This window comes from Cyrtonyx montezumae, unplaced genomic scaffold (genome assembly GCF_038088225.1).
Source record: "Cyrtonyx montezumae isolate F1298 unplaced genomic scaffold, pur_monq_1.0 scaffold_3, whole genome shotgun sequence".
Taxonomy (NCBI): domain Eukaryota; kingdom Metazoa; phylum Chordata; class Aves; order Galliformes; family Odontophoridae; genus Cyrtonyx; species Cyrtonyx montezumae.
The window spans coordinates 83,467,669-83,490,547 of NW_027072034.1; the positions used below are offsets into that span (position 1 = coordinate 83,467,669).

Here is a 22,879-nt window from a genome sequence, read left to right on the forward strand (position 1 = left end):
TTCTGAATTAAACCGATTTTCACTAGAAGCCTGCAATTATGCTTTGCTCTTTTGCCTTCCAAGTAGAAGCAGAAGGTGCCCAAGCTGGGTTGCTCTGTTCAGGCTGTAAATATGCACTTCGAGTAGGATTCAACTGTCTAAACAGAGTCATTGCTGGTGACATCCTACCCAGCCTATATGTGCTAGCCCCAAAATGCACAGGTTTTCCACTAGACCTATGCAACATCTGCTAGGCCCCTTTGCCTGCTACGGAAGTGTAAAAGAGCACCAGACATTCGTATAGCCCAGCCCCAGCCTGATTCTTGGAGAAAAGCATTAGCTTAAACTGGTGCAGATATCCATGAGGTGCGAGAACCCTGCCATCACATGGCACTCTGGAGTGGAAGGGTGAAGCAGGTTGTGGGGTGGTGAAACAGGAGCTGCGATGCTGCAGGCTGGAGGATGTGATCAGCAGACCAGAGGCACAGCTTTTGGGGAGGGGGAGGAATTAGCTCACAAAAAGCATGGGATTGGGGAAATGAACTTTGTAGCTGTGTTGAGTGCTTCTTTCCCTCATGGGTGCAGCAAATGGAGCTTGTGGTATGAAAAGACATGGCGGTTGTACTACAAAAGTCTTCTCCCCATTCTTTGAAATATGCGTCACCCAGCCCTCCACCCCTCACCAGTAAAAACCGTTACAACTTGAAATATTTCCTCATTGGTGGGCTGCCAGGGGTGATGTTTCAGTGTTTCCTACTTAAAAATAATCTGTGATGCTGCCTATTTAAATTCTGATTCTGCTCCCTCCCTACAGCACAGCATCCCTGTTTCTAATCCACAGGGTGGGAAATCCTCTACTCCTTAATATTCCTCAACCTTAAATACCATGGGCCTCCTCATACTGTACAAACACAAACTAATTAAAGTCATACAAATACATCCCAGGAAGAGAATAAGAATCTGCTCGCTTGGGGGAAGGCTGCTGGCTCCCACATCCCAGGAAAGCTCCCTGGCAGTTTACATTGTTCTTTTTGCAAGGGATAATTTACGTTTCCACTGAAACAGCAGCCGTGTGCATGGAGGAAAAAAGAATGTAAACATGACAGCATCTTTGTGAATGCAGCAAGGTGCTGGTGCCTGCCTCTGCGTGCTCCATAATATATTAATACACGCTGGCTGGCCAATCCCACTGGAGCATTCAATCATGCCATATTATAATAGAATTTAATGGAGTTGACAGCTAAGACCTAGTTGCTAGAGACATGCGAAAGACCTTTGCAATGAGGATCTACAATTAATAAAGGAAAGGGACATAGATTTTTGGAGAACCTCATAAAAAAGTAAAATATCGACATTGATCATGGCACGTGAGGATATTAGACACGTAAATCTGGCTATTGCCTTTATTTATTTATTTGCACATATTTAATATTATAGGCACAGGTTTCCCCGAGGCCAAAATGCAATTTCTCTCTCCATTTCTCAGCAGGAGCTTTTCATCTCCCTATTCACCAGGTTTTGAATTGCACATTTAATAAGCGATAAAGAATCCCCGTCTCTTTTCCTCAGGCCTAATAGCCCACCGTTTCCCCCTTTATTCTGCTTGTTTTGATGGAAACAGTGATCTACTTTAAGCAGCAGTAGATTCTTTTGGGGTGAGAGTGGAGCCGGAGGGGATCTGATGCCAAAAGTGTGTGTCTGGACATTGGAGCCTGACCAAGCACATAGTGTGCCAGGGTAACTGGGAGTGCTGGGCCAGCACAAAGACAGGAGACCAGGAGAAAGAGTTTGCAGTACTGTATTCTGGCTTCTCCCAGCACCCTACCTAGAGTTATTGGTGCCTATATCAGAGCAGCAGAAAAAGGGGTTGAATCATTAGATATCTCCATTTTAAGACCAGCTGTCTTAGGTTACTTTCTTGTCAGGTGAATCAGCCTTGTTTCCCTTCCACTTACCCACATGCAGACATGTTTCCCCAAGATAGGTGATGTCTTGTTCGATGTGGAAGGGGCCATGAGCCTGTATCATGGCCACCCGCCTGCACAGTGTCACCTCACCCACTCCTTCTGCAAATTGAGTTTGTCAGTACTCAGCCGCACAGCTGAGCAGAGCCTCCATGCCTTAGCTCTCTGGGGAGACAGGAGTTGGCATAAGCCACTCCATAATGGGATCCAGAAACAAAGGAGCGTGAATGAAGTGCTAATTGCATTCATAAAGACATTAACAAAGGAATTAAAATGGCAGAAGCTTCCTTTCCCCCTCAAGATTCACATAAACAACAAAAACAAAATATTAATAATCACTGAGGTTTCCACTGTTTTGAAGGGATTATACTGAAATGTGGCATGAGCCCTTGGAAACACCATTTTGGTGACTTTGCTTCTGTATCAGGGATGAGACAATTTATTCCTTCAGTTTCTCCTGACTTGCTTCCCTGTGATTTCTTCTAAGGACAGAAAGATCATTCTTCTTTTTCTAATTTTTTTTTTCTTTGCATTTGGTAAAAGTAAGGAAGTCATAGGAAAAACAAACCTGTGTATTTTCCTTCTAAAACAGCAACAAAACGACCTCAGAAGTTTGGCAGGTGACACACTGGAAAATTCCTCTATAAAATAGAGCAAAACCTCTCATCTGTTTTTTTCATCTTGCTTGGCTCTGCTTGCCCTTCCATGGAAAAAAGGAAAGAGGACACGCTGTCTATTCCTACTCAGTTTTAACACAGTTTCATCTTTCCATTACCAAAACTGAGCACTCTGCTCTTATTTGCATCACTAATACCAAAATAAACCATTTACCTGTAAAAAAATCCCCCTCCATCGATGGGATCATCAATTCCCCAGGGGAATATTCCTATTAGCATTGAGCTTAAAAGAGCTTGTTTTGCAGACCCTAAATGCTGAGGCTAATTCAATGTGTTCACACCAGCTTTTCTGAATACTTGACTGTGTTTATTGTCTCTCCCCATCTCTTGTACTTGCCTTCCTTCTGTCTGTGGCTGTGGGTGTCATGCTAGAAACAACTACCACTACAGCCTGCTAAGCATTTTTGTTCCATTTGCCAACTTTCAGTCACTCATCACTCTTGAATACTTTCATTCTGGGGACTGTAAGACAAGGTGGGGGCTATGATAGGAGGTCTGAGCAGAGGGGAAGGGATATGTTGGGTGGGATGGGGCAGGTGAGCAGGAGATGGAGCCTCTGGCCATGTACAAGCTGGGGACGCTGTCTCTCTCACCATCACAATGTGTCTTAACCAGGTGTGACCCTCATCCCTGACAATGCTGCCCCACCTCAAGAGCTCATGAGGCTGGATGCTGAAAGCATCAAGAAGTGATGAGAAGAGGCCACGCTGGGAGGAAGAATGAACAGTGCTTCTGCATTAAATATAAAAACTCGCACTGAAGCGATTTTCCATGTTACAGACAGCTATAGGAAAACTGGTTACCAGTTAGCAGCAGCAGGATTTTGTGGGGAGCAATAGGAGCAAGCAATAGGAGCACAGCCTTCCCCTTCTTCTCAGTGTCCCCAGCTCAGGAGGGAAGCACTCCCTGCTTGTGGCTGAAGAGTAGCTGAATGAGGAGCCCTTTTCCAGGCCTTCTCTCTAAATAAATGAGATGTGCATCCTCAGTGCGGTCAGCTGGGAGGGAGAAGCCTATCTCAGGAGCGATGGCAGGTGCTGCTGAGCTATTTCCATTTTCCAGCTCTTCAACCTCAGGAACCTCTTTAATCCAAACCACCCGCCAAGCCCCATTCACTGGCTCTGAAGACCAGACTGTTTTTGGATTCATTTTTAAGGCTGCCTTTAATTTTTTTTTGAAGTATCTTGCTGGCAGATTTCTGGTCCCACCTGGGATTCAAGAGATTTGCACGTATCGCTTTTGCTTTTTCATTCATTTAAAGGGACACATCACGGCAAGAATGTAGACTGCTTTTAATGGAGAGAACATGGGGATAAAGAGATAGGAAAGAAAATCAGGAGGTACAAAGATGCTCTGGCAGATTTGTTAGAAATGAAAGCATTCCTTATTTGATTTCTGTGTTCACTGTGTCAGCCAGCGGAACCCACAGGCATTGAAGTAATGTATGAGAATCAGAGTCTGAGTTTGAGAAATTCCCCCAAACTCACCAAGAAGCTCAGTGGCATAAACTCAGCAGAGAAAAGAGTAGCATAGCGCAGGGGTGTGATATCAATTACTCTGGTTTTAGGCATTAGTAATGGGAATAGAGCTAGTAAAACTACAGATCCACTAAAACCATCCCAGTTTTAGTTAGGGCTTATGTTCCATAGCATTGAGGGTTATTGACACATGTTAAAGGTAGACCACTTTTTTAGGAACTTGTCCTGCTTTACAGGCACTTATGTGCACGCATACACACAGACACACATACACAGGTACTGTTCCAAGTGCTTCTGGTGTCCAGCTTGCTGAAGTGCTTTCAATTAGGGTTTGGAAAAGGTTGACTCAGTCAGAGTATGTGATACTTGCCAGAGACAAAATTAGTTTTAGTCACTGCTGTTCTCCTTCCAAAAAACCAAAGCCTCGCTCTCCCTCTGTCTTCCCTTCTATTAGGCAGTGAGTGTTATCATATAGGTGCTCAGCTGATTTTTAATGTCATGGAAACTTCATCTGCAAATTCGTTAGGAACTCTTTAGTGAAGCAGCCTAGTAAAACAGATGATTAATATTGGTAAGCTCCTCATTTACATATTAATTAGTCTCTGTACTCAACTAATTAAAATGGGGCTGCCTGTTTGTAGACTTTCTGAATTCCAGATTGTTGCTATTGCTCCCATGTAGGTGCATTTAGCAGAGAGAAGGCAGGCCATTGATGCTACCCACCAGCCACCCTAAGCAACATTTTAGGGCATTGGAGGCTTCTGAAATGGCAGGCTGTAATGACTAAGCAGTGATCCTACTTCCCAGTGACTCTTGGGGAGCAGCAGCACTGCTGAAGCTGGCCAAATCCAGGAGAAGCAGAGCATTGCGGGGCACAGACAAGCTCAAGGGAAGCTGTCCTTATGTCTTCAGACACTCAGCTTCATCTAGAGGTGAAGCCCATAGCCAGAGCTCAGCCTGATTATCTAAGACTTGAAAACTGAAGGTTAATTCTAACTTCTGTCTCTCTGTTGGAGCTCTGCAGGGGTGTCACAGATACCAGGCAGCAGCTATCTTTTCATAGGTGAAGAGCTGTTCATCCCTCATCCATATTTCCCTGCTGGCATTGGCTGGGTGGGTGGACTGCAAAGAACCCTGCTGTTCACTCCTTGCCATGGAGGTTTAGCTCTCAAAACATGGATCTCTGATGTCTTCAGGGCAGGAGGAGGCTGCCTCATCCTGGTTGAGGACACGCCATAGTCCCTTTACTGTCCCCACCATGTGCTTCCAGACAGCACACCTGCGGATGGCCATGGCCCTCCTCAGTCCTCCTACCACCCCTTTCAGCTCCTGCTGTTCGTGCTTCTGGACCTGCTTCTTGGCTCCCTTCTCCTTCACCTCCCCATGCATCTGGTGTTAGTTGCTCCCAGCTACTGGTGTACCCCACTTTGCCATCCCTGCGCTTGTACAGAATTCCTGGAGAAATATGGGAACTGAGGATAAAACACTACAGTCTGAGAAACACTTTACACATGTATATTTACTGCTGCAAAATGTTTTGCATGGCAGTGACAAGCAGGTTTTCTCAAACTGTCTGCACATAGGGTTTTTCCTCACCCTAGCTGCCAATAGCAGTTTGACAGGTTTTATTATACTCCATTATTCACAAGAAGCCAGGTCGCTGTGCCATATGCTGTCCAGTCCTGCTCAAGCTAACCATGTGCCCATGTTGGCTGCTCACCAAGGCTGGTTAAAACCTGTTCATTTCTGCATTCTATTTGTTTTGAAAGAATTGGAGATGGGGGCTTCAGGTCAGGCATTCCCATGTGTTCCATTGCACAAATTTGCTCATTCTCAGCTGCCCAAAAGCCAATTCAATTGGAAAATTGGGTGTCTTAGTATGGTTTGGACTTGTGGATCTTGTAGGAAACTGCCCTGTTCTGAGGCTGATGCAGCTTGAGACAGGTGGAGAGCCTTAAACCTCACTGGAACCATGAGCAGTGAACTCAACCTGGAGCACAGCTCTCGAGATGATTTCAAGTACAGACACACAGCAAGGAACAATGAAATGCTTCTGAGGCTGATCCTCTGCCATACTGGCAGCAGCTGCTTTAAAAGTATCACAGCTACAGCAGGCATTGTACTTGTGTATGGCTGGACAGTCTTCCTAAAGCATCTTCCAATCCTGCGCTCACTGCCTCATGGCCATACAGCTTGCTACAGCCTGCAGTGCAGCTGCTTCTGTTGCTGTGTTTTGTCTGAATATTTGCTGACTTTTCTTGTAATTACCAGTGTGTAGCCCAGTCTAGAAGGAATGGTTTTTACCGCTTTTCAAGTTTGCTAACATTGAAGTCTGTCTCTTACCTATTGTTTGCACTGTTTCTGTTCTCAGGGCACAGTTTCCTTTTTCTTGCTGCCTCCATTTTGCTGATCCTCCTTGCTGCTCCCACAGTTTTTTCTTTCCAACATCAGCCAAGCTGATGGCAGACTACTAAAATGCTCTCCCATTCCTGGACTTGACTTTTGTATCTTTGAGTGTGCTGTTTGCTGATTCCCATCCTTTACTCTTGGTGTTTTCCTTGCTTGTGTGACTTCCAACAATCCTGACACTGGAAAACGGGAAGAAGATCTGTTTTGTTGTTTTAAAAACCTCTTTCTGTTGCTAGCTGCTGTTCTCTTCACTGAGCTTACACTCTTGACTGACACGGCCATGCTATATCAGATGAAATACACTTCAAAGGCAGCATCTTGTGTGCAGCAGTGGCCAGCAGCAGCTGTGTGGGAAAGAACATAAAGACTCAGTAGGTGAAAAGGATCTTCTGAGCCATCACTAGTTTAGGGATCTTGTAAGTCTCTTCGACCTCTGAGAAGTTCCAGAAATTGTAGCTTTTCAGGTTTGATGCCTTCCACGTGATTTCCTTTCCAAAGCCTTACTGCAGCTCCTCAGCTATTTTCATGCTGCTTCTGTGGTTATGTCTACATACATTCGGGAAACAAGCAAAATCTGTGATGCATTCCCCTCACCATGCTTCATCCACCACCAGCCTGTGGCTCCTCTAATCACACCACCACAAGGATGCTCCAATGCTGGGCCACCTACAAACTCCAAGGACAGCAGTACTGTGTGACACCACAAGGACCCAACAGAAGACTCACCCACACAACACAATCCATGTGATATCACTGTGGTGATACACAGAAAACATGGCAGTAGCCTCTGGCTGGGAACTGTATGCCTCCTGTTGCCCGCACTGAAGTGAGATGCTGTTTAAGCGTATGCTGGTGATGAGGCAATTTTGATTTCAAGAGATAAAATTATTAAGTGTATATCCAGATTTGTGCTTCAAACACAGTAGGTGTATCCACCATGTGTGACCCAATTCAAGGGCTTGTAAACCTCTTAATAGTATGGGCATAATCTATTTGTTTCTCTTCATAAGTTTCTAGGTTCCCATTACATCCTTTGATATTTGCTGGCTTGACAGTCAAAGCAGCATGGGTGAAACAACTTCATTTTAGCCATGCAGGACCTTCTTGAACTGTTTTGCTAAAGTGCTAGGTAAGATTTGCAATAACCTCTTCATCTATACCACATGGAAGGGATATTCCAGTATTTCAACATGGAGTACTATAAACTAATAAATAGTATTTTTATGAAGTTTGAAACAGTTACTACGTGAAAAGGGCGATATTAGAACCCTGAGGGCATTGATTAGCCTAAACTCTCCTGACAAGACTTGATTGGGCCCGCCATAAACATATCTGCCCAGGGACCCAAGGACTCCTTATAAGCTCAGGGCAGAGAGCTGGCATCTGGCTTAAGCACTGCTATAGGTGTGTCTTAGCATTCTCCTAAATGGCAGAGGAGTTTTCAAGGCTCAATGCCAGATCTGTGTTGTAAGCAGCTTTGTTCCCAGTTCTAACTCTGATCTTGTTCCCTGCCACTCCTGGTTGGATATCTAGATGGATCTATAACCTGACACATCTCTTTGCATTCTTTGGGGTTCTCAGATGACTGTCTCCGCTCTGCCATGGTCAGGCACTGTGGGACTGTCCTTTGGTAGTGAAAGTTCTGTGGCTACCCTCCGCTCCTTGCTCCCTTTCCCTTTTCTGTTACTGCTCCTGCACAAATGCCTTGTCGGTACTGTCAGACGTGTCCTGTCTGCTCAATCTCATGGCAATAAAAGTCAATCAATTATCCAGCTCTTACTGGGATAAATGGACAAATGTGGCTGTGACCCATCCAGAGAGACAAGGAGATCATCATGCTTACAACATTCAGGAGATGCTGGCACCCAGATAAACTTGCTATAGTACAGTGCATATATTAGTACTGAAATTCTGCATGATGTTGTGGTTTGGTTCTCTACTTTTCTGAGGAACGACTATGGCTTCCTTTGAATCCTTCCTGAGTGCAGGAGGTGCTTGACTATTTCAGTCACGTAACGTGTTGCCAATCTTTGTAATTTGCAACAAGGACAGAATAATGCATTTCCTACCATGAGTTGAATTTGCCTTGTGCTGGCCAATGCATATCATCAGCACAAGAATGTTTTTCTTCCAGCTCATTTTCCTGCCTATCAGTTTTGTAGGTATTACATGGCAGCAACATCTGCAGTCCAGCAGATATCAGAATGGTCATTGATCTTAGAGCAGTTACTGCAATGGTAGCTGAATAGCTGGCAGGCTTCAGGGATGTGCCCAGCATGTGTGGATCCCCCTGGCTCTGTAATCACACTACTGGAAGTCTGTTGATCATGTTACCACTCACTAAACAGCTTAGCTTTCCTTCTGTAGAAGATATCATACTGTGAGGTGAAATGGAGCTGTTTCTCCAGCGTTTTCCATCCCTGTTCCTGACCAGCATGTTATTCTCCAGACTTATGAAATGTTTCTGAGGGATGTGCACTGGTTTCAGATTTATAAGTCTGAACCACCTGCAGTCCTCGTAATTCAAGGTGGGATCACTCAAAGGGACCTCAGGTTGTCCACTCCAAACTTCTTATCTGCTGCTCAAAGTATTTTGCTTCTATCTTATATGAACAGAAATCTGTTGTAACATTCCCTGAAACAGCTCTCATTTCTCTGTGCTCACTGTCATCAAAAAATACATTGCAGGTTTCCTTACACTGTGGGCTGTGGATGTCACAGGGCTGTGTGTTGTCCTCCTCTTCTTCATTGCTACACACTTGTCAGCTTAGAAGCAGAAGGGGCTACGCTTATGAAACAAGTTGTCTTCTTAGGAATGAAGATGTCTCCTTCCAATGATACTGCAGATAGCATTAAACAGTGTACACACATAGACTGACTTACAAGTTTCCCCAGTTTTTCATTCCCATTTTAACAGTTACATTGCCTACTTTGAGGCTACATCAGAAAAACAAGTTTTTCGTTGGATCCACAAATTTGAATGAGACCCAAGCAACTATGTGAGTCCTGAGCCCCAGACAAATACAGGTGCAAGATTCAAAGGTTGGAGCCTTCACTTTGATTAGTAGCTACTTTGACAGTGTCAAATGTGTGTATAGTTCCCTCCAGTTGGAGACACTTGAATAAGGGGCACCTCTGAAAGCTAGCAGGGGATTATTTTCTAAGGCAGGAGGGAAGAAATGTCTGTTGTGGCTGGTGTGACTTCAGGTGGCACTCCAGTCTCACGGAGCTATCCTGTGTTGACAAGCACTATCATGGAGTGTACGATCTGAAGAGCCAGCTGAATCTCACAGAATCATTTTTCAAGCATTCAGCACACTCCTTCCAACTACCTGGCAAAATAAATGTGTTTAGACATGCAAATAATTTTGGCAATTTAAGTGCAATAGTACACCAACCAAAAAGTTGAGAATTTTTAGGTCATAGAATCATAGAATCATTTCAGTTGTAAGAGTCCTTTAATGGTTACCTGGTCCAACTTTCTTGCACTGAATGGGGACATGTACATCTAGATCAGGTCACTCAGAGCCCCGTTCAGTCTAAATTTGATTGTCTCCAGGAACGGGATATCCACCACCTCTCTAGTCAACTTGGATCAATGGCTCACCAGCCTTATAATAAAAAACATTTTTCTTATATCCAAACTAAATCTCCTCTCTTCTAGTTTGACACCATTTCTCCTTGTCCTATCTCAACAGAGCCTGCAAAAGCATCTGTCTTCTTTCTTATGGCCTCCCTTTAGATGCTGAAAGGCTGGCCTCAGGTCTTCCTGGAGCTTTCTCTTCCCCTGGCTGAACAGCCCCAGCTCTCTCAGACTGTCCTAGCTGGGGAGGTATTATTTCATGCCTTCAGTCATTTCTGTGGCCCTCCTTCTGGAAGCACTCCAACAGGTTCATGTCTCTCCTGTACTGAGGATTTCTCATCTGGACGCAATACTCCAGGGGAGTTCTCACCAGCATAGAGCAGAGGGATGTGTCAGGGTGCATCTGTTCATCACAGCAATCTGTTAGGAAGTAAACACTCAGAGCCTGAGAGATACTGAGGAAACACTGCAGGATTTCTGCCTGTCTGGATTTTTTTTTTTCCCCCAGTATTAACTTGTGCTGTATTTTTACCATAAAAAGGCTCTTGTCAGGGTCTTAGACACTAATCAGAGATACCTCAGCAGGATCAGGGTTAAACCAAATGGGACTTAGAAGGCCAGAAGAGTCTCCACACTGCTATGCAGCATCAGCACTGATGAATGACCAAAGCTGATAACCATTAATCAACACAACTAAATAAATGCAAGAAGATTAGACAAAGCTAAAAGGAGCACAGTCTCAGGGCCAATGCATGGAGCTCCTCTCATTCGTGTCAAGTTTGGGTCACTTTCTCACCTGTGCCACTGATTCAGTAAATAAACCTGGGCACCTCTGGGGCTAACAGGAGGTTTCCTGTTGTCTTCCAGGAGCTTGGCTTTGAACTTTCATTCCCTCTTTCCTGCTTCTGAAATAAGGATAGTTCTGCTCACCAGGGATGCTCTTTTCAGGCTTGCACTACCTAGTCAATAACAAAGAGCCAGATCTCCTGCAGCCATTAAACTTTTTGGGATATTAGCCCCACCATCTGGGTACAACGTATCTTGCCTACCATGAAATTTCTCTAGGAATAGACCCTTTTGAGCCGATACACTTCAGACCTAACAAAGCAGAACAGTTCGGATTACACATACATTGTTTTAGAAGACAATAGTTGAAATCTGGAGCTCCACACTTGGCTTTCACTCAGCCTGTCTTCTGTGGGAATACTGCCAGCCAAAGAACTGATGGAAAAAGCACAGTATTAGCACTGTATTTCCATGGTGTTATTTGTGCAAAGACTTTGGAGTTTATTTATCATCCTAAAGTAAAGCCTAGGGAAATCAGTGGATGTTTTTACATTGACCACAAGGAGCTTTTGGGTCAGAGACAAAAATAAAGAAATATGCAGGTCCTTGAAAATCTTGGCATGTAGGCAAGAAGAATAATCCATTTCCTTTTGGGAGGTTGGAAGGAATCGAGGCATAGAAGTGAAACTGCTTGTCTGGTGCTTCTTGGATAATCTGAGAATGATTAGGATAACACATACATTTTAGGAAGATGCTGACTATGGTGTAAGTGTATTCAGTTGATGTAAAATGGGCTAAACTTCAAAAATCAAATTCGAGCCACTTCAGGAAACTTTTAAATTTAAAATAATCCCAAAGCATCACATGGATTTTGAGTAGCATGAACTTCTTTTAATTGAATATAAAAGCTCCCCTGACTAGTCTTTCTTCCATTTCTACCTTTCCCATTCTTTGGTATCTGAAGCTGCTACATTTTACTTACAGATAATTGAAAACAGAATACAACGAGCCCAACTGGAACTCAAAACAAATCCACAATTAACAAGTTCACTTAAAGCAATCTAACTTAAAGACAGTAACGGTGGATGAATAGGGCAGCAGTTGAGATGTCATGGCAGAAGGGATAAAAATCCAAATACTGGCTGCAGCTTCTCTTAGCTTAGGGAAAATTTGATTTCAACACAAAGCCTAATGACTGACTTCCTTAGTTGCTGCCTTTTCTTCATAGGACAGATCTGGTTCTAATCACAGCTCTAAAAACTGACTCTCAAATAGCTGAAAACCTTGATCCTCATTTGAATTATGGGATGTGGTTTCTCATTTTGTAATAGGCATAACTTAACCAGTGGTCAGGATGGATCAGAATATGCCAGAGGAGGACAGGACTCTGCTCAGAGTAGTGACATCAGAACAAGTTTTGAAGAAGGGGCTGTCCAGTTCTACCTTCAATAAATTCTGCTCTGCTATTGCATCCACTTTCCCAGGAGCTGCATCATCTGTGTTGGCTAGAGATTAATTCTTGTCTTCTTCTCATGATCAAATCTTGGGGTCTCACTTCTTGACTGTTTATTTGTTAGTCTAGCAGCAAGTCCCTGGCAAAGAAAGGATCCTCCATTTCAATTTTGACTTTTTCTTCCAGTCAGTATATACTGTTTTGTTTGTACATTTGTTTCAATTTTCTGCTTCTTTACTAGCAAATATTAAACTATAGAGGAGTTAGAGCTGAAGTATACAGGGCACATATGATAAAGATATTCTAACTGGCACTATGGACAAATCACTTTCCAACTATTTTCCATAAGTAAGGAGCAAAAGCAGACCTCTGCCCATAATCATAGCAAATCTCTCCTTGCTTTTAATGGCAATTATTCTGTCTCAGCAGCAACCTGTCAAGTTTGGACCTGTCAGAAACCTGGATTCTTGTGCAAGTTATTTAAAATCCTAATCTCTCTAGAGACCTTATTTTATACTCCTAGATCTGTTGTCCTACTGTCTGCCCTCACTGAGAGTTTCTTGCCACTGGTCTCCCTCCTGTAGGAAGGATGTCAGCTCAGGACATACTGTGCTTTGGTCCTTCCTCATCCAATATCATATGTTTTCTACTCACTGTGCTCTCTCTCTTTGCAGCAACGTTAAGTGTGTAGCATTCCATTTCATAGCTATACATGGAAAAAGACCTCAGTGTTTCCTTCTAATACTGTTGCTGACTTTCTAGACTATCGCAAAGCTTAAATTAGTTTAGCTAACGGCCTTTATTTCCCTATGCCTCCTATCCTGATTCCTGAATTCTAGCTCCACTCTACCCTTTGGGAGATCAAGTAATCTAAGATAGCATTCAATTTCCAGCACCCACACAAATGGATGTGTGGCAACGAGCAAGTTCATCTCTGCTGAGAAGTTTGGAGCCTGTTCTCCAGCACACCCCAGGGTTAGGATGAATAACCAAGCCCCAGCGAGGACTAACACAGTTCTTCACACTTGTGCTTCCTTTATCCCTTCTAAGGGAGCTTCTGTCCCCTTGACACAATTCACTTCATTGGCTGCAGTCATCAAAGGCGTTGGAAATAGGGTCTGAGACTTATGCAAACTCCTGCCTTAGGTGTTGTGACCAATGAACCGATCAAAAATGTCAGCTCCTCTTAGAATGTCATCCCTGACTTTGTACCCGATGGCACATCTGTCACTCAACAGGCAAACATATTAATACAGCTGAAGCCTTTAGGTGCACTTCTACCCTCAAAACTCAGTGGAGTTGCTGTCATCCTCCAACCGTTCAGTGGCCTAGATGAAATTAGAAGTCTAAATGCAGCTGCTAATAAAGATACTATCTGTCTCAGAAAAAGCACCAGCTCCCGTCTGCTACCAGATGTCCTCTTTGGCAATCTGAGTCGACAAGGAGCTAACTGATGAGCAATGAGCACGGCCTCCAAGAACAGGCCTCAAGCCTTGAGTGGCGATGCTGGAGACACCAGAAGGGAAGTTCTCTGTTGCTGCTGCCTTCTGGGGCTTGGAGTTGATGTCAGTTCCTACTTAACGCTGCTTGTCATGGGAATCCAACTGAGTCACTTGTGTGAGCTCTTTCCCCTCCAGGAAGCTTCCTCCATTGGTTCCACACTGGCCTCCTGGAGACCATGAGGGGCTGTTTGGCAGAGCAGTCTCAGGAACAATATGTAGCTTCACTTCAACACCGCTGGACTTCTGGCAGCAAAAGTGCTCTCCAGTTTTCCTTCATAGCAACAGTCCCAAATGTCCAGTTTTGGACTGAGCAAAGCTATTTAAAGGCTGGTGATTCTCAGATTTCAGCATCATTCATACTTTCTAGAAAAGAAAAATCTAGATTTGAATTTGCTGCACAAGACACTGACTCCACCATTTCTGTTTTCTGGAGTGTTTTCTCTCATAGAGCCTGTGCTAACTCAAGACAGATTTTCTTCTGTGTTACAATCCAGTGGCTTAAATAGCTATAAAAAGACTGCATGCGTTGACCCCTAGGACTTCTACAAGATGACTTGGACTTGATAATTCTTTCTCCACCCCTTTCATAGATATTGCCACTGTAAACAAATTTTACAGCTACTCTATTATTGCAATGTAATTCTTCCTAGCAGCATGGAAATGGTGGCGGGGCAATTGATCACTGTGCTGGTAAACTGGGTACTTAGCAGTGCCATAACAAGAAAGGCAATTCTCTGTAAAGCAGCTGCTTCTCTCACCTCTGCAAGCACAAATGTTGTATGGCTTTTGCTTTGTGTTGCAGCTCCATGCCTGTCACAGTATAGCACAGTATAGCGATGATGGCACAGTGACTGATCACAGTAACAATTACGAACTAGATCTTCAACTGTATGAATGGCAGATTAGTGTATCTTTTACCAGAAACATCTGACAAGACAGCCTCCGTATTATGACAAAGCTTAATCCAGGCTTAATTTCAGACACGCCAGAGTGGTTGCATTGAAATAGCAACATGTGATTCCTGCTCCAGCACACAAGCAAAGAGGACCGAGTACTCCACAAGTCGTGTGCAGCAGACCCTGGAGTGGCCGCAGAGCCGATTCGTAGCTTCTAAGCAACCTTTGCAACGACTCGGAGCTCTTCCTCGCCCTTCAGCCGGGGCTGGCCGGCAGCTCCGGCAGGACGATGGGGGTGAGAGGGGAGCGAGCAGCTGCGGGCAGCCGGCGCTGTCCCCGCGGCGAAGCCGGCGGCGCTCGGCCTCCTCCTGCTGGCCCCGGCCGGCAAGCGCAGGCAGCCTTTGTTCGGGGTGCGAACGCAGCTGCCCCTTTATTATTTTTTCTTGATTACCTTTTTTTCCTTCTTTTACTTTTCTTTCCATTTTCCACCTTTCCTTTTTTTCTGCATTTTTTTCAGATTTTTCTTTCTTTTCTTTTATTTTCCTTTTCTTTCCTCCAACCTGAAAAGCGATGTTACCATCTTTCCGGGTTCCTCTCCTCAGTCCTGCTGATGAAAGGACTCCATGCTCTGTACTTGCCTCATCTGCTTGGGGCTCCAAGGAAGCCTCAAGCCCACTTCGGAGTGGTATGCTTTCCTTTCCTACTCCCAGTTCTTCTTCCAGAAGTGCATGTTACACAAGAAACTGTGTCCCCAAAAAAAAAAAGACAATAATCCTGTCCAGCTGAGCCGGAAAACCTTTGATCCTTGGACACCTTCACAACTATTTTAAAGGAATTGCTTCAGTTGTTACACCAGGCTGTGGTGACCAGGTGATTTAGGCTTGTTTCGAGCTGGATGTAACTGCACAACAAAAAAGAATGGAGACTGAAGTGTTTTGAAACCACAAGTTCCTTCTCTGACACACCAAACTGCTGCCAGTGTCCAGACAGATGGCCTTGGTGCAGGTATGAGCTCCTCCAAAGCTCAGAAGTAGCCATGTTGTTTCACTGTAGAGCCTGCTGAATGTTTTAAGCCCAGTTGGATGTCCAGCCTGCTATGATTTTGCAAGTTGACCTGAACCAAATGTATGGGCAGATCCCAGCTGAGAACTCTGGGCTTTGTGAGATTACCTCTAGAAGCAGAGCAGGAAAATTGAACATACAGAACTGTATGATGACTGCTACCAGAAACCCTCACTACATGTTCAGCTTTGAAGAGTCCAAATGCTCTTTGGTACCTTGGTATGCATAGAGCTGCTGAGCTTCTTGGAACTGAGCTGGTCACTTTCCTGCTGTCAGAGCACTGAGATGTAGGCTTTTACACTCTTTGCACTTTCACACAGACATCAGACTCAAGTTTGAGGCAAAGATCAACTTCTGTGATGTTTATGGGAAAATACAGGCAAATATCTGGAGACCTCTCTGAGAACTACAGCCCTCTGGAGAAAGGAAGTTCACAAGACACCTCTGTTTTGGGAATTCACTCACAGTGCATACCCTACAGCTGCCAACAGAAAGCCTCTCTGTGGTTTCCTAATTACTGACAGAAGGAGCATCCCCTGCCTCCACTGATAGCACATAAAAATGCAAAATCCCATCACCCATGGATGCTTTCTGATTTTTTGTGCAGAAGCCTAAGGTATATATACACCATTCAGTAGATCATACTGTCCAAAGGGACAGCATTTTTCAGAGCACTGTGTGGAGGCTATTGCTTGTCACAAACCCTGTTCTGCTCTCAAATAGAGAGTGCTGCTACTTCTGATGGACAAACCACCCACAAGTTCTTGCCGTACTTCTGTGGGATCTGCAGTATAGAAAGCAAGAGACATGTCCAAACGAGTTTTCTACATGCTGATAATAGGGAAGAAAAAGGAGTGACAAAATGTGAAGATTATGAGCCAAATGATGATTGCACTTGCTGAGATAATAGCATAAAAATAGCCCACAGGTTATCTCAAGGCATCACAGCACGATAGTTCAAGAGAACCATTCTAAGGGACAAGTCCCACCTGTATGTTCAGTGAATGTTACCTGTGTCACCTCTGCCTCAGTCACTGCTAGGAGATGATAATGGCCAATCCTGCCTCTTAGGATAATGTCCAAGTTTTTACTATGCTTTAATTACAGAAGTGTAGTTATTAGACTCTTTTTCTCAACCTGAACTCACTGCAGGTGTTAGTGGTGAAACTGGAGCTCCCACCACTGACTCTGTCAGTCACATCTGTGTGATGGGAAACTGGGTAAGATCATGGGAGTAGTTACAGGCTCTGCTGGCCAAGAGGGATGTCAGATACAGATGTGTGCCTTTGAACAGGACCAGGAACAGGAACCACCTTTAGAGCAACCAGCCACTATCAGAAGTATGTGATGTGTGAGGAAGCTCAGAACCCTCTGGAACAAGAATTGTCCATCTAGCAAGAGATGGAGAATCAGTTTGTAACCTCCTTCACAGCAGAGTGAGGAATTCACTTTCTCAAGCCTCATCTGAAATTGAAAAGTGTCTCCAAAGGAATTGTTTGTTGCTTTGTTTGCAAAAAAGTGCAAACAGCACATCAGAGAAGAAATAATGCCTTGGTGAATTGTTTGGCTGAACACTTAGTCAGAGTATATTGTAATGAGCCATATGCTAGCTTTGCATGGTATTATGGGGCAAGCCAGCTGCAACGTGCAGCTGATTAGTCTGGTTGAAAAAAATCTTCATTTTCCATAACAGGAGGCCAGCAAAGGCAAGCATTCTGGCAGGTGCCAAACAGCCCCTCTGACTGCTTCTGTCGTGTTGCTGTGGATCAGAACAAGCCAGGGCAGAAAGTGTTCCTCTGCTTTATTTCTGTCCAAAGAAGGGAACCTCCATTAGCCCTTGGCTTGTTTAACAGTAGCTGTATTTATGAACCATAACCCTTTTATTTTCTTACGGAAGAGGTTTCCACCACCTCTCCCTGCAGCTGTCACTCGCATTGTCTCAGCCAGAATTCAGTCACTCAGCACTGAGCTCAGCTGATGTGGTGGAAACCTTCTGTGAGATAAGGGAATAGAGGCCAGAAAGAGATGGGTGCCTGCTGAAGTGCAAGATCACAAGGCAGCACAGAAGCAAAGGTCCTTTTCCCCCAAACCTGATCTTTTGCTGTAGCCAAAAGCTGATGCTTAGAAATCTGCTTTGAATTTCAGATGTGCCAAGTGTTGAATCAGGGATTTATGTGGCCACTTTTTGAGTGAATTGGGAGTCCCCATTAGAAGGAGGAAATGTCAATAGCACTTTTTAGATCTTCTTTCAAACTACTGTTGGTTGTGTTTCTAAAGCAAAATTAACAGCCATGTCAGAATCCACTATGAATTAATACAACAAATCTGGAAACACAATGCTAATGAACCAGCATGAGATTTTAGCTTTAAGAAATCTGATTTAACAGATTTTTAGAGAGAAATTTAGCTCAGGATTATCCCTTTGTACATAGCTCTTGTGCTTTGAACGACCAACATTATATGCAGGCAGGAGGGGGCTGAACATACATGAAAGTTACTTCAGAAAGGCTGAAAAGAAGCCAAAAGGATGTCTCAGTTTTGGGGTGCCCACATAGATTTGTCAGACAGGGATCTAAAGTGCAGAAGCAGAGGTAATAGAAGGGAAGTTGGGAGCAATGTGGGAAAGCCTAAGGTATAGCATATTTATGTCTGATTGAGAAGCCTGGTTCAGCCTCATTAAAAGAAAAATTCCCCATAGACAGGATTGCTTAAACTATTCTTATTTGATATGGTTATTAATGAGGAGGAGGAGGGAGCAAATTGCACACATATGAACTTCACAGACACTAATACTCTGGGAAGCTCTGAGGGCTCCAGTGAGAGAGTGATCATTGGTCAAGTGGAGCGCCGTACTATCATTCTGTCAATAAAATGCTGAAGCTTCTGAATGTTGCATCCAAATCTTTCCAAAACTAGTGGGATCGTGGGGCAGACACCTTGCATTGTCAGTGAAAATCAGGAAGATTGAAAAGCCTGTTTTTCTCTAAGTTCACCATATGGTCTTTGCAGAAGACATGAGGTGACCTGAGTGTTTGGGGGTTAGGGTGATGGTTTACAGGTATTTTACTTCACCCAAAGAGTTCTTCTTGTCCACACACTTGCTTCAAACCTCTGGATAACAGCTCAATGGCTGGATGGAGGTTGGTGACTAGTTGTATCCCCCGGGGGTCGGTGTTGGAGCCGATACTTCTTAATATCTTCATCAATGACATCGACAGTGAGGTCAAGTGCACCCTCAGCCAATTTGCTGATGACAACAAGCTGTGGGCTGCAGTTGGCACACCAGAGGGGTGGAATGTCATCCAGAGGACCTAGACAGGCTTGAGCAGTGGGCCCAGCTGAACCTCATGGGACAGCTCATGGCAAAGGCCTGAGTACAGATTGAGTTAAAGCTGTAGATGTTATAGAGTGGGGTTGAATGGAATGGGTGGGTGGGAAGGATGCACAGGAAGAGGAACGTCGAGTGTGCTGAGGACCAGAACACCTCCTCTGAGTCTTAGCCAAGTGTTAAAATGAGACAAGTGTGGTTGGATGAACACCAGAAAGGTCCTGACATTTCAGAAATCCTTTGCTGTTTTGCCTTTAATCAATCTGTACTAAGCCTCAAATATGAAAAGAAGTGCTTATGGCAAAGGTGAATTTCATATTAAGAGTAAATTGCTTTGATGCTTGTCAATTTGCCAAGATTTTTATAGCAAGGAAATGATATTATTTCATAGACTCCTGGCATGGTCCTAAAGGTCACATCTCACAACACAACTCTCTTCCTTTTTCTCCAGCTATTGTTCATACAACAAAAACATGACAGCCACAAGTGGCATTGCTACTGCTTCTTGGTACCACTAGAAAGAAAAAAAATCTCAAAATCCTAGTTCATTTATGTTCCCAGAGTTTTATTGTGAAGGTAGAATAGAAATAGATGATGAAAAGTTCATGGCCACTTTGCATGAATATTCTCAAGTATTTCACAGACGTATTTATCTTCCTTCTCACTTAGCGGAGTTCTTGTTCTTTCAAAAGTCAGCCCATTACTTCTGAACAAGAACTTCTACACATTCACAATGCAGGCTCTCCAAACAAATTGCAAAAAGCTTTCATAAAACACAAGGCAAGTATTACAGTTTTATGAAGATAGAGAGAGGTATATCCTCACTGAGTATTAAATCAAGCACAGTATGATTTTGGTAGGATCAGAACCAAACTCTAGCAGAACATACATAATAGTCTCATGCCAAATCTGCGTATGTGTTCCTTTTTTTTCTTTTTTTTTTTCTTTTTTTCCCCAACACACAGCACAGGTGTGCTATGAAGTATAATTACAGAATATCACATAGATGAGGTATCATAGAATCATAGGATTGTTTGAGTTGAAGGAGTCCTTTAACGGCCATCTACTCTGACTCCACATCCAAATGCGGTACTTCAGGCGAGGTCTCATCAGCACAGAACAGAGGGTCAGGATCACTTCCCTCATTCTGCTGGCCACGATTCTTTTGATGCAGCCCATGATATTGTTGGCTTTCTGGGCTGTGAGGGCACGTTGCTGGCTTACGTCCAGCTGCCATCCAGCAGTACCCCCAATTCCTTTTCAGCAGGGCTGCGCCCCATCCTTACATCGTCCAGCTTAATACTAGTAGTGGGTGTTGTGCAAGAGAGGTGTAAGACCTTGCACTTGGCTTTACTGGACTTCTTGAGGTTCTCCTGGGCCCCCTGCTTGAGCTTGTCTAGGTCTCTCTGAATGTCATCCCATTCCTTGAGCACGTAAGCTGCACCACACAGCTTGGTGTCAGACTTGCCAAGGGTGCATTTGACCCCACTGTCAATGCATGTCATTGATGAAATTACTAAAGAACGCCAGTCCCCATCATGACTCCTGGGGGACACCACTCATCACTGATCTCCATCCAGACACTGAGCCACTGACCAGCACTCCCTGAGTATGATCTTGCAACTAGTTCCTTGTCCATTGACAAATCGTCCACACATCAAATCCATAGCTTGTCTATTTGGGGAGAAGGATGTTATGGGGGACCACATGGCTTTACTGAAGCCCGGATAGATTACATCCATTGTTCTTCCCGTGTCCATTGATGCGTATGCACCATCACGGAAGGCCACTAGATATGTCAGGATACAGGAGCATTGCATGAATTTACGGGCTTTAATCACAGAATGGATCCAGCTTCTTAGTCCACCGGCTGCAAGCAGCGGCCTTCCTCACGCTCCCCTCGCGCGCGCACCACAGACCCCACCACGCAGCTCCACCCCACGCTCCCCCTCGCCCCCACACCCGCCCCTATCCTGACTGGCAGCCAATGGCAGCCCCAGGAGTAGACGAGCCTCCCTTCCCGCCCACCCCCTACTTAAACTCCACCCGCGCGCATGCGCCGTCGCTCCCAGCAGTGTTGGAGCGGCCGCCACCTTTCCGCTTCCCTCGCGGTTGGCGGCGGCTGCGCGTGAGCGCCGCCTCGCGCCTCCCGCGTTTCCCTGCGGGGCGAGGGCCCGCCCGGCGCTCCGCTGCCCGCCCCGGGCCGGGGATGCACGGCGCGGCGGGATGGAGGTGGAGGAGGCGTTCCCGCTGGTGGGGCAGATGGGACCCTACCAGGTGTATCTGTGCGTCCTGCTGGCCGTGCTCCTCCAGGTGAGGGGGGCCGCCGCCTCTGTCTCCGGCGGGTGCTCGCGCGTGGGCTGCAGCTCGGTGCCGGGTGGCACGGCTGGACGTGCTGCAGGGTGAGCCTGGGACGCGGGGATGCTGCTGCCTGTGCCCTGAGCAGTCCCGGCTTGTGTGGTTCGGCGCGCGAAGCGAGGGAGTGCGCTTTGTCAGGTGAAGGGCAGCTCGCCCTGAAATTAAGCCGCGATTTCAGTGAGCTAGGCTGCGAGGCAGCGGTTTCTGTTGGAGATTCCGCAGGGGATCCGACATGACCTCGGGTTGGATGTTAGGAAAAATCTCTTCTCATAGACAGTGGTGAGGCAGCGGTACAGGCTGCCTAGGGAGGTGGTGCGGTCACCATCCCTGGAGATGAGTTCAAGGACCGTGTAGATGTGGCAGTGAGGGACGTGGCTTAGTGGGCATGGTGGGGATGGGATGACAGTTGGACTGGATAATCTTAGAGGTCTTTTCCAACCTTCGCGATTCTATGAAGCGGTCTTGAGGAGAATGCGTATTTATCTTCACGTTCTGGCCTAGGCATAAGGTACAGCTCAGATCTGCCTCAAGTTTAGTTTACTCTATTTTCACTTATTAATACCATGATTGTAGTGAATTCATCAGGACTTACTAATTCTGGCCTACTGCCACTATAGAAGTGTAGTAGCGTTGTGGAAGAGGGGCACATAAAAGCACCTCTCCCTTTGCTGACTCTTTGATAGTCACCTGGAACTTCCAGTCATGAGCAGTGTGTCTGAAGGTGCCTTGTGCCATCTGAGGGATTGATGGAGGTGGTAAGAAACTATGTAAAATAACCAACAAAGTTCAGATGCTCAGTTCTTTCAGTTGGGAATTCTGTATGCGGTTGCAAAGCTGAGATGTTGAATGGCAAAGACCTTGTAGGTTTCTACTTCCTTGTACTGTTTATTCTCATTCATTTTCCTCCACTCTCCCTTCTTTAGCTAATTGATCTTTTAAAGTTAAGCACTGATAAGGGCTTGTTCTACTGGTCATCCAGACAACTTGTATGTTCACTAAAGATTAGGTTTTTGTTTTTTTCCTTTTGTCTTATCTTTAATTCCTGAACTTTACCCATGAGTCTCATCCTCTGGCTGATAGAAACTCCTCTGCCTGCACAGATGTAAAGTACAAAGAACTTTAGGATGGAGGTTTTTGTCTTTCAGCCCACGAGTCAGTTTTATACAACTAGTTCCTGCTTGGGTGGCTGTTTTCTTCCTGCATTCCTTTGCTGGTGCCAGAGTACGTGATGTGTCACTGGGATGTGCTAGAATCAGGCTGAAGATAGTTGCCATGACTTGTGTTAGTCATTTGTCATGTTTATTGTCAAACTCTGGAGGATGCACGCATGAAGGTGTAAGTAGTATATTTGGTACATGTGATGTGGATTTAGGTAATTGTGGTCTCCTTCAGTGGATTACATGCAGC

The 22,879-nt window shown here is 44.9% G+C and overlaps 1 protein-coding gene across 1 annotated transcript in view; it reads left to right on the top strand.

Annotated features, from left to right (window-relative positions):
- Positions 1–21,340: 21,340 nt before the first annotated feature.
- Positions 21,341–22,879, top strand: part of SLC22A15 (solute carrier family 22 member 15) — a 28,358-nt gene continuing 26,819 nt past the window's right edge. The window contains exon 1 of the mRNA XM_065740960.1: positions 21,341–21,427. Within this exon, the coding sequence (XP_065597032.1) occupies positions 21,341–21,427 (87 nt within the window). The remainder of the gene's footprint in view (positions 21,428–22,879) is intronic.